At 40.0% G+C, this 11624-nt stretch overlaps 1 protein-coding gene across 1 annotated transcript; it reads right to left on the reverse strand.

Moving 5' to 3' along the window:
- Positions 1 to 7656: 7656 nt before the first annotated feature.
- On the reverse strand, positions 7657 to 11624 carry LOC128527825 (extracellular calcium-sensing receptor-like). Its single transcript, XM_053500432.1, has 6 exons — positions 11515 to 11624; positions 11085 to 11367; positions 10125 to 10910; positions 9513 to 9737; positions 9245 to 9368; positions 7657 to 8570 (listed from the first exon to the last, which is right to left on the reverse strand). Exons 1-6 carry the CDS (start codon positions 11619 to 11621, stop codon positions 7657 to 7659), a joined length of 2439 nt encoding a protein of 812 aa, XP_053356407.1. The 5' UTR covers positions 11622 to 11624.

Genomic DNA, 11624 nt, shown 5'->3' on the forward strand with positions numbered 1-11624 from the left:
TGTATCCCTGTTTTCCCTGAAAAAGCGGGAACGAGATGTTGCATGAAAATGCTATGAGAAAATCTCTTTGTGTTGTGGTTGTGACGCATGTGTGTGTCAAACGCGCCTAATTTTGGCTTATATAACCTTGGTCAGATGACATTATTGGATGAGGTGCACCTGCAGGTTATAAATATTTTTTTTGTCTAAAAGGAAGTCCAGTCACTCCAGCAGTGCGACATTGGAGCGCAGCATCTTGTTCCCACTTTTTCAGGGAACAGGGTTACAGCAAAGTAACCCGAGATGTTTCCTTTCAAAATCTACACTCGATGCTGCGTGAAAACGCTATGGGAACGAGAATACCAATGCCGGCGCACTGCAAGTGTCTGGACCCCCAAGGTTGTGTTGCATGTGCACAATACCCAAAGTGGTCTCAGACATAACTTTGGGATGCTGACTCGAAGACCCGCGAACCCAAAGTAGCATGGACATCCAAAGTATAGAATCTGACAAATGTGTGCAGAGAGGACCAACCTGCGGCGTTCATACACTTGCTGCAAGGGGACACCTCTTGGCAGTGCAATTGATGTGGCAATCCCCCTGGTCGAATGGGCCCTGATTCCCAGAGGCAAAGTGTGACCACATGTCTCATAGGCTAGGGCAATAGCATCTTTCACCCAATGTGACAGCGTTTGTCTAGTCCCTCAATCAGACCTTCGAGCACAATCGCTAAGTCCCAAAAAGCCGTCGCTCTAGTAGGCGGCCTCAACCATTTAGCTCAACGAATAAAGCGGCCAACTAAAGGGTGGTTTTTCACAAAACTCCCTCAGTCAGAACATGACAAGCCAAAATAGCGGCTATGTATGTTCTAAGAGTACTAGGGCATAAGCATCATACTCATAATTTGTATTGTGACATCATTTCATGGGTTGTTCTGTGACATCATCTCACAGTTATGTAGCTGCATGTCTATCATGCACGTTAGTTGTTTAGTTGTTGTTAAGACACGGAAGGATACAGAAAGGTGTGGAGAACACAAGTTTTTGACCGTGAGACATTAAGCTAAAAGGAATACAGTAAAATAAGTTGTTGTAACTGTAATCTATTGAAGTTACAGAACACAGCAAGCGACTTGTCGTGACTACAGTGGATTTATGCAAGAAACTGTAACAACCGTTGTACTTTGATGTTGAAAATAAACAAGAGACAACGAAATCAACGAACGCCTGGAGTCGTCAGTGACACTGTGTAACAAAAAGACACGCGTCAGAACTTGTGAATAACATGCACGTACATGTAAAGTCAAAAGCTTGCTCCACTGCAAATGAAGATAAGTGATTTAAGAGTGTGAACGTGGAGTGAAGAGCGCGCGTGCGATTTCAAAAACGCGCATCGACTGCCAACGAGTAATCAAAACTGAAAGCGACAAGAGGACTTGCCTGCTTTAAACTTCACCATGTCACATGGCGAGGACAACGTCGCTATCATCGAATCTGAGCAGATGATGGTGCTCGACGAAAATGATTCCCCAGATAAGCTTGAGAAGGCAAGTGGAGTCAGTTGACTGTATTATATTATTATATATTATTATTATTATACAGTACTGTATACAGATAAAAACATAATATATTTAGTAAATTTGTGAATAACACTCAAAGTAATCATGATGTCTGATTTGATTGGTACCATTAAATATTTTATTTCTATTTATTCTATGTTTTGTTGCAAAATACATTTTAGGCAGAGACGTCTGCTCGGTCTTGTTAAATCGTTTTAAACCCCTCAATTCTGCCAATTCCCCCATCCGCATAACCGGTTTGATAACTTCACACCTACATCAAAGGTGAGAAGAAGGATGACAGTAACTGAGCTGGCTGTCGCGTTGTATATACTGTACATACAAACACACACACACACACACACACACACACACACACATATATATATATATATATATATATATATATATATATATATACAGGTCCTTCTCAAAAAAAATTTATATTGTGATAAAGTTCATTATTTTCTGTAATGTACTGATAAACATTAGACTTTCATATATTTCAGATTCATTACACACAACTGAAGTAGGTCAAGCGTTTTAATTGTTTTAATATTGATGATTTTGGCATACAGCTCATAAAACCCCAAAATTCCTATCTCAAAAAATTAGCATATTTCATCCGACCAATAAAAGAAAAGTGTTTTTAATACAAAAAAAGTCAACCTTCAAATAAATATGTTCAGTTATGCACTCAATACTTGGTCGGGAATCTTTTTGCAGAAATTACTGCTTCAATATGTGGTGGCATGGAGTCAATCAGCCTGTGGCACTGCTGAGGTGTTATGGAGGCCCAAGATGCTTCGATAGTAGCCTTAAGCTCATCCAGAGTGTTGGGTCTTGCGTCTCTCAACTTTCTCTTTACAATATCCCACAGATTCTCTATGGGGTTCAGGTCAGGAGAGTTGGCAGGCCAATTGAGCACAGTGATACCATGGTCAGTAAACCATTTACCAGTGGTTTTGGCACTATGAGCAGGTGCCAGGTCGTGCTGAAAAATGAAATCTTCATCTCCATAAAGCTTTTCAGCAGATGGAAGCATGAAGTGCTCCAAAATCTCCTGATAGCTAGCTGCATTGACCCTCCTGCCCTTGATAAATTACAGTGGACCAACACCAGCAGCTAACATGGCACCCCAGACCATCACTGACTGTGGGTACCTGACACTGGACTTCAGGCATTTTGGCATTTCCCTCTCCCCAGTCTTCCTCCAGACTCTGGCACCTTGAATTCTGAATGACATGCAAAATTTACTTTCATCCAGAAAAAGTACTTTGGACCACTGAGCAAAAGTCCAGTGCTGCTTCTCTGTAGCCCAGGTCAGGCGCTTCTGCCGCTGTTTCTGGTTCAAAAGTGGCTTGACCTGGGGAATGCGGCACCTGTAGCCCATTTCCTGCGCACGCCTGTACACGGTGGCTCTGGATGTTTCTACTCCACTGCTTCCGCAGGTCCCCCAAGGTCTGGAATCGTTCCTTCTCCACAATCTTCCTCAGGGTCAGGTCACCTCTTCTCGTTGTGCAGCATTTTCTGCCGCACTTTTTCCTTCCCACAGACTTTCCACTGAGGTGCCTTGATACAGCACTCTGGGAACAGCCTATTCGTTCAGAAATTTCTTTCTGTGTCTTACCCTCTTGCTTGAGGGTGTCAATGATGGCCTTCTGGACAGCAGTCAGGTCGGCAGTCTTACCCATGATTGCGGTTTTGAGTAATGAACCAGGCTGGGAGTATTTAAAAGCCTCAGGAATCTTTTGCAGGTGTTTAGAGTTAATTAGTTGATTCAGATGATTAGGTTAATAGCTCGTTTAGAGAACCTTTTTATGATATGCTAATTTTTTGAGATAGGAATTTTGGGTTTTCATGAGCTGTATGCCAAAATCATCAATATTAAAATAAATAAAAGGCTTGAACTACTTCAGTTGTGTGTAATGAATCTAAAATATATGAAAGTCTAATGATTATCAGTACATTACAGAAAATAATGAACTTTATCACAATATGCTAATTTTATGAGAAGGACCTGTATGTATGTACATGTTTATGTATATGTTTATTCATATCTTATGATGATGGCGAGACACATTTTTACGTTTTAAATAAGATATGTTGGCATATTCACGAATCAGGACATTCGCATAGTTAACACTATCAGCCTACTATCAGGAAATTAAATTGATTTCAATACCATTTAAACCGAGGCATTGCCATGTCTTTTATTATTTTGTCCCTGTTAAGATATTACAAAAATATATAAGAAACTTTTAAAGTACGAATTTGGTCATCTCATTTCATCATTATGATAATAACATGAAGCACATATACACACGTTTATTATGAAATATCTGTTGTAAAACAAAATAAAATTCATGTTTGCTTCAGCATTGGAAACCATATTGTTTTAGGTTAACTTTATACACAATTCATAATTGTACTTGGTCCGACTTTTAGATAAAGTCCTTCCATGCGCCATCTGGCAGGTATTCGGTGAAGCACAAAACATTTATTTAAATTTCGGATGTTGCCTGCAGCAAGTCGCGGCACACAGCGTGCTAAAGTGTGGCATCTCGCGGGAAAACGCGCAGTCTTAATGACGATACATCCTCAGCTCTTTTTTTCTTTAGAGACTGCTTTGTTGTGTGCATGTGTGCAAGCACTTAAAAAAAAAAAAAAAGCGAAAATAAAAAGTGTCTTATTACTCACCAGAAAGATGGCAGAGTTAGACATGAGTCCTTCCCTCTGTGTAGAAAAATATCTTGTTGAGGTCGATCTTCACGCTTTCTGTTTTCAGTGTTTGGGGGAAGAGCACGCTATCTTGAGCTTGGGAGACCAGGTAAGTATTGCAATTTTCTCCCTATTAAAGTCCCACACACTCAGCTAGCCGTTTTTAAAATTAAACTGCGAGCCCCAACGCAATTTTCGCATGCATATCTTGTCGGAAGCATACGAGACAGAAATTTCCTTTTCTCTCGCTGGATCATGAGCTTTTACCATCCACTTCTCAAGCATGCTTCGGCACTTCCTGTGAGTGAATGGAAGAAACTTTCTCTCTCGCCGGAGATAGGAACTATCACTTCAGAGCGCTCCTCTAATAATAAGCGAGGGTATTAGTTGTAATTAGATGTAGTAACACGCGTAGTCGAATGCGTACACTTCGGTTCGCCGTAAAAAAAATAAATAAATCCCCCAAACACTCAAAGTTAGACAACAGGTGTTCCCAAGTGTATCATGCGGCAGGTTGTCCTTTCCGCAAAACATTTGTCAGATTTCATAGTTAGATGCCAGGCTCGGGGGTCCTCGAGTCAGCATCCCAGAATTATGTCTAGACTTCTTGGGGGGACTGTGCGCACACTACACAACCCTGGGGGTCCAGACACTTGCAGCACGGCGGAGTTGGTATTCTCGTTCCCATAGCGTTTTCATACAGCATACATCTCTGTTCCTTGAAAAAGCGGGAACGAGATGCTGTGCTCCAATGTCGCACTGCATGCGTGACTGGACGTCCTTTCAGACAAAATTGAACTGAGAATATTTCCGGTTCATGCCTATTTATAACCTCCAGGTGCACCTAATCAAATGACGTCACCTGACTGACGCCACCTTTAGGCGTGTTTGACACACATGCTTCAACAACCGGTCATGCGAGGAGCGTTCCCATAGCGTTTTCATGCAGCATCTCATTCCCGCTTTTTCAGGGAACAGTGTTACAGCAAAGCAACCCGAGACGTTCTGGGCCGTGTGGTCCTGCTAGGAGTTTTGCCCTTGGGATCTTCTGCCAAGGAGATGGTGATTAAACCATTCTGATGATATTGGCATTCAACTTCATCATCCCTGGCTCCAGTTCCTTCAAATGATTGATTCTCCTCAGCAAAGAGCATTTATTGACATTTGCACTGTAAGCCACAACATTGTCTGAATTAGCTGCTTGGCATTAGCACCTCCTTTCACTCCCTTTTAAAACACATCTTAGCACTTTTGGCTTGCTTTTCTGTATCTTCATCCAAAGGGTTATTTTAACCTGCTGAGCCATTGACTTATTACCAAAAAATAAAAAATAAATGGAATGATTGGAAAATGTAAATATGATATTGTATTATGTTTGTGGTATTATTAAATTCAAACCTGCAGATTTTTATTACATTTGTTGTTTTTTATGTTTGTGAACTGTTATTATGTTGGCAGGGATTACAGGGTATTTTACCTATAAGAAAGTTCTTGCCATTCTGCTCTGGCCTATACAATACTAAAATATTTGGGAACAAGGCATACTAATTGTAAGGGTCCGCCACTAGAGGCCACTGTTTTTATTTTGTAGTTTTTGTTGGCCGACTCAGTTTCCCAGCAGGCACCTCGGTCAGGTGATGCGAGTGCACACCTGAACCGAGGTAGCCATCAATCAATCTATAAATAGCTGTTTAGACTGGGAAACTGGGTCGAGCATTTTTGGTAACACCACTGTCATTTGTGTGGGCATTTTGGTTTGTTCTGTTTTGTTATCTGTTTAGTTTGTACTTTGATTTTAGTTGTGTTGACTTGGGCTCTCTTATTGGCAATGTTTCTGTGTATCTTGTGTGTCTGTGTTAGTGGAGCTGATTCAGTCCTGTCCTCCTGTGTTCTTGTGTTTAGCTAGAGCAGGTAAGTAGGTAGGTGTGTGTTTGGCTAGGAGCATGTTTAGCTAAGATCTATGTGGAGTTACAGTAACTAGCATGCTTCTAGCAATAGCCCCTTTGTGTCTCTAGCTGTCCTGTATTTCCTATCCCCCTGGTGTCCCAGTGCGCCTAGCTTTAGAGTGCTGTCCCTCCTGGCTTTGGAGTAACAACTAGCTTGTGAGTGCTGCCTCGCCTAGCCACTGGGTATCCTTTGTCTATGTTTCTGTGCCCCCATCCCCTAGTGTGTGTTAAGCTATTAGGTAAGTGTAGCTTAGTGCATGTTGGGGCTAAAGACATGCTAAGCTAGGTGTATGTGTAGCTAACTGCCATGGTTAAGCACTGCTTAGCCATGTTTAGCTAAAAGCCATGCCTAGCTGATTGCCATGTCTTTAGCCCTCGTCCCGTCCCTCTCTTGATCTCTAGTCTCTACGTGTTTCCCTTCCCTCTGGTGTCTCCCTCTGGTGTCTCCCTCTGGTGTCTCCCGGTTCTTTCTCTCTAGTGTCCAGTTTTAGCTCCACGCCTTGTTTGTGTCCTGTTGTGTTTGTCCCTCTGCCTGTGTCTCGCCACAGGGTGTGTTTGTTCCCCTGTCTGTGTCTTGCCAGAAAGCCCCTGTTAGCACAAAGTTAAGTATTGTTTGAGTTTCTTGTTCCTTTGTTTGTATCTTTATTTATACTTTGTGTTTAACCATAATTAAAAGACTCTTTATGATTACACCACCCCTCTGCCTCTATGTCTGCTCCTTCTGCCCACAGCGTTCAACACCTGCCACAACAAAACCTAAGGAAAAAATGCAAATATCTCCGCAGATTATAGATTAAACGGTCCCCAAAGATGGACATAAAAAATAATAAAGACAATTCAACCTGCTCCTGCTGCATGTTATGAATTATAAGAAAAAAAAAAAATAGAAGTGCATGAGTTCATTATATACTAGTACGGCAGCTGAAGATAATTTTTTTTTTCCTTGTTTGATTTATTTATTTGTGGGGAAGGGGGGATTACACAAATACCCACAAGGTGACATAGTGGTTAGAACAGTGGTTCGATTACCTCGGGTCTGTGTTCATAAATTTATATTTTCTCCCAGTGCTTGATGGGTGTACTTCAACTCCTTCCACAGTCCAAAGACATGTATGGTAGGTTAACTGGTGTTTTCAAATTGTCCATAGTGTGAATACATGTGAGTGTGTGTGCCTTGCGATTTATTTGCAAATTTTGGTATAAAAATATTCCTAAAGATGGACATGTTTTGTGGATATTAAAATTTCAGTTGAAATTTATCAGGAGGTTTTAGTAATGATAAAATTAACATATACATATCAAAACATAAGGTTATGCTAGTGGTATATGAAAAGTACAATGTCACCATAATTATATTTATTATATATTTTGATATTTTTAATTGGATGACTTAATTTGTAAACTATATATAACCTGATGGATCTTAATGTTGCCTTTGCTTTCTTGCATATCTCAAAGTGCTTTAGAGGGTACTTTACCCATAACATGCTTCTTGGTGTTCTGTTCTGGCCTAAATACAATTATAAAACATTTGGGAGCAAAAATACAAATAATCAAACCAAAGCTTGAAGCCAAAATTGCAAATATTTCCACAGCTACAGTGAATTTTCCAGGAGAACTGACATAAGCAGGAATAAAGGTAATCCAAACTGCGCAGAATATGAGCATGCTAAAAGTAATGAATTTAGCTTCATTGAAGTTATCTGGCAACTTCCGAGCTAGAAAAGCTAAAACAAAACATAAAAGAGCCAGGAGTCCAATATATCCCAATATAGCCCAGAAACCTATGGTAGAACCTAAGCCACATTCCAAGATAATCCTTTCCTTATACTGTTTTATGTTTTTGAGAGGGAAAGGAGGTGATATTGTTAACCAAAGCACACAAATAACCACCTGTACAAGAGTGAAGGCAAGAACACTAAGTCGCTGCTGTGGAGGCCCAAACCATTTCATGACCTTACTATCTGGAAGTGTAGCCCTGAAAGCCATTAGCACAACCAATGTTTTTCCCAGAACACAAGAGATGCAAAGTACAAATGTGATCCCAAAGGTGGTGTGACGCAGCATACAGGACCACTCAGAAGGCTGACCAATAAAAGTAAGTGAACAAAGAAAACACAAAGTCAAAGAGAAGAGTAACAAGAAGCTCAGTTCTGAGTTGTTAGCCCTGACTATAGGAGAGGCCCTATGTTTGTAAAAGACAGCACCCACGCACACAGCCATGAAAGCCCCAGTGATGGAGAAGACTGTAAGGATAATGCTGAGAGTGTCATCCCAGGAAAGGAACTCAACTGCCTTTGGGTGGCAGCTGTCTTGTTTAGCATTGGGCCAAAACTCAGATGAACAGCTCAAACAATCCGGTGAATCTAAAAGCAAAATCACAATGGGTTATTATATCAAGTCATATCAGCAACTTCTATTGTATCTTATGTTTAATAAAAATCAAACTGTTGATGTCAAACCATGTCCATGAATGTGTTCTACTGTGTAGGAAATAATGCTGAAATTATGTTATGGGACACCTGACCAATCACATGTACTTATTTAACCTCCCATGTTAAACTTCATAATCATCTGTTGTTAATCTTACCCCTTTCTTGTGGGAAGGCTTCATTCTATATTTTTAAGAGTGTTTGTGGTGATGATGTGTGCTCATTCAGCCTCACCAGGATTGTGGGAGAGGAGGCCTGGTGTTCAATAAGCATTCCAATTTATAAAAGAATTGGTCAGACCTCTATGCAGTTCTTCCACATAAACCTTGACAAGCCATCTTACCATAATTACAAAGGCATTTTAATGCTGCAACTAGTGTCAGGCTCTTGTCTCCAGTAAGAAGTTTTTTGTTATATATATATATATATATATATATATATATATGTATATATATATGCACGCAGCATGCAGTAACATTTTAGACAAGTGTGTGCGTTAATCTCTGTGGCAACATTTTACATAAGAATCACAGAGTGGTGTGATGCTCATATGGTACCATACTCTTAGTCATATAATGTAATTTTTTTATAGACTATATATTAACAACCTGTCTTGTTACTGATCTCTCCTTCAGCACATGCGATACAGTCATAACAGCAGACAGGCCTTCCTTTCTGCACAGCTTTCCTGGTGCCTGGAGGACAGCTCTCACTGCACACAGACACTGGTACCTATTAAAAAATATGTAATAAAAGTATATAGGGCTCATATAACAATTAATAAAACTTTATGGCCAACCTTAGATATGTAATAGGAGTAAAAAATAAATACATAAATAAACATGTTGGTTTGTAGTAAATTCAGTTACACTGCACCTCTGTCTGTGCACCAACCCAACTGATATTTCTGCTCATTCTAAATTCCTGTCCTTTTGGTTTAGATGAATCATAATAGCCCACTGTTATCATATGCAATGCACCATCCTTGTTAAATTGCCAGTTTATGAGTTCATAGGCAGCTGGAGGGTCTCCGTTAGAATCAAATGATACCTGAAAGCCACTTTTTGTAGTGAAGTTTACTCTCATGAGGTGCTTAGATACCTGCAATGGTAGAAATAATTTCATGAATGGGTTTGTACTTTAAAGCAGGATTTTTTCATAAATTATGTGACCCTTTAACAAACATTTGTTTCACAAAAAGTATTTAATAGATTTATTACAGCTTTCCACCTATCCACCATTAGAACACATTAGACATTTTGATGTTGTATGGTGTAACTATTAGTGTTTGGATTAAAGCCACTTCTCTCTTTCTTTCTCTGTCTCACATACACACACACACACACACACATGCTCACACACATCATGAGAACTCACTAATAAATATGTTAACTGTGATGATGCTAACTAAATACAGACAAATATATTACATTGATCCTAGGATGAGAACCATTGCATTACATAATAATATATCTATATAGTTTATACCTGCCATGGTGTAAACTTAATATTTTTATCGCATTGTGTATCATTACATATCAATTCGTGGATGGCGTGCGCTATGGCATACGTTGCTTTATACACCATATTAGTGACACGCAACTGAGATGTGTCTGTATATGCATTAAGGAGCACACTAATGTCCTCACTGCCATCACACTGCCGTGCACCCTCAGCGATGTCCTTTCGATCCTTCAGATTACAAGCAAAAGAGCTTTCCCAAAATTCTGTGAACAGAGGCGATTTCAGGGCATCAGCTGGAGTCAGGTCTAGCAGAAACTCACGAAATCCTGGGATAACTGACCGTGGAATCCCAAAACCTATTGCACCAGCACACAGGTTATAACGCAGCAACTCAGGCTCTATAATCCATGTTTCGCTTCCAATCCACTGAAGTGGAGCCAGTGGCTGTTGTGCCAGTTCTTCTAGGAGAAATCTCATGTCTCCTGATGCAATAAATGCTACTATAACACGGGCAGATGATCTACGAATCACGTTTGCGACTCTTTCTAATTTACTGCGCGGCTGTGTCCGGTAATAGGCTTCGGAGTATTCCACACATATCCCCTCCTTTTGCGCAGCATTTAAAAACGATGCCATTCCATAATTTCCGTAATCTGAGTCGCTGCGCACTGCTCCAATCCATGTCCAACCAAAATGCTTGACCATTCTTGCCAGTGCAGCTGCTTGGTGCTGGTCACTAGGAATAGTCCTAAAGAAGGCAGGATACTGATGCTTATCACTCAAGCATGAGCAGGTTGCATAGTGACTCACCTGAAATTCAAACAGTGCATAAATGTATAATTGATTTTAATTTTAGCTAAAATAATTCATAAAATAATGATTTTAGCTAAAATAATGCATACAATAATTGGATATACATAAAATGAACTCCTATTTTAAGTAGTGTATATATTGCAGAAAATAGAGAAGGCTTTTAATGTTCACCTGTGGAATTCCAAAAAGACCGAGCATTCTAGCCATACTTATTGACGGGGTAGATGCAGATTCACCTACAATAGCAGGTACACCTGCAGATTTTGAACAGATATTTATTTCAGTAAACTCTGACTCCATGCCATTTGCAAACTGAAATGCAACTTTTATTGACATTGGCACAGAAGAGCACGAATCATGTATCTGATATCCTAATGTGATGCCTGGTAAGAGGTCTGTTCTGTTGTTAATCTCGTGGATGCTGAATTGCATGGCGCGGGCGAAGCGCAGTTCTCTATAATCCATGCTGTTAGGACACAACAAGATATAAAAAAAAAGCCATAACGTCAGTAGTCTATGTTGCTTCACTGACTTTTTAGGTGTCTTTTAAAACATATACAAATAATATTTAAACCCTTTTTTTGTTGAGTTAAAAACAGACCTTCCAGAGCACTGAAGCTGTGATGGCTGTCTGGTGTAAGTATTTTGGTCTGATCTGGTGTAGTAATGAATAGAGAAAATACCTCCAATCACAAAGTCTCCATCCATAAA

Source organism: Clarias gariepinus, chromosome 7 (genome assembly GCF_024256425.1).
Source record: "Clarias gariepinus isolate MV-2021 ecotype Netherlands chromosome 7, CGAR_prim_01v2, whole genome shotgun sequence".
Classification (NCBI taxonomy): domain Eukaryota; kingdom Metazoa; phylum Chordata; class Actinopteri; order Siluriformes; family Clariidae; genus Clarias; species Clarias gariepinus.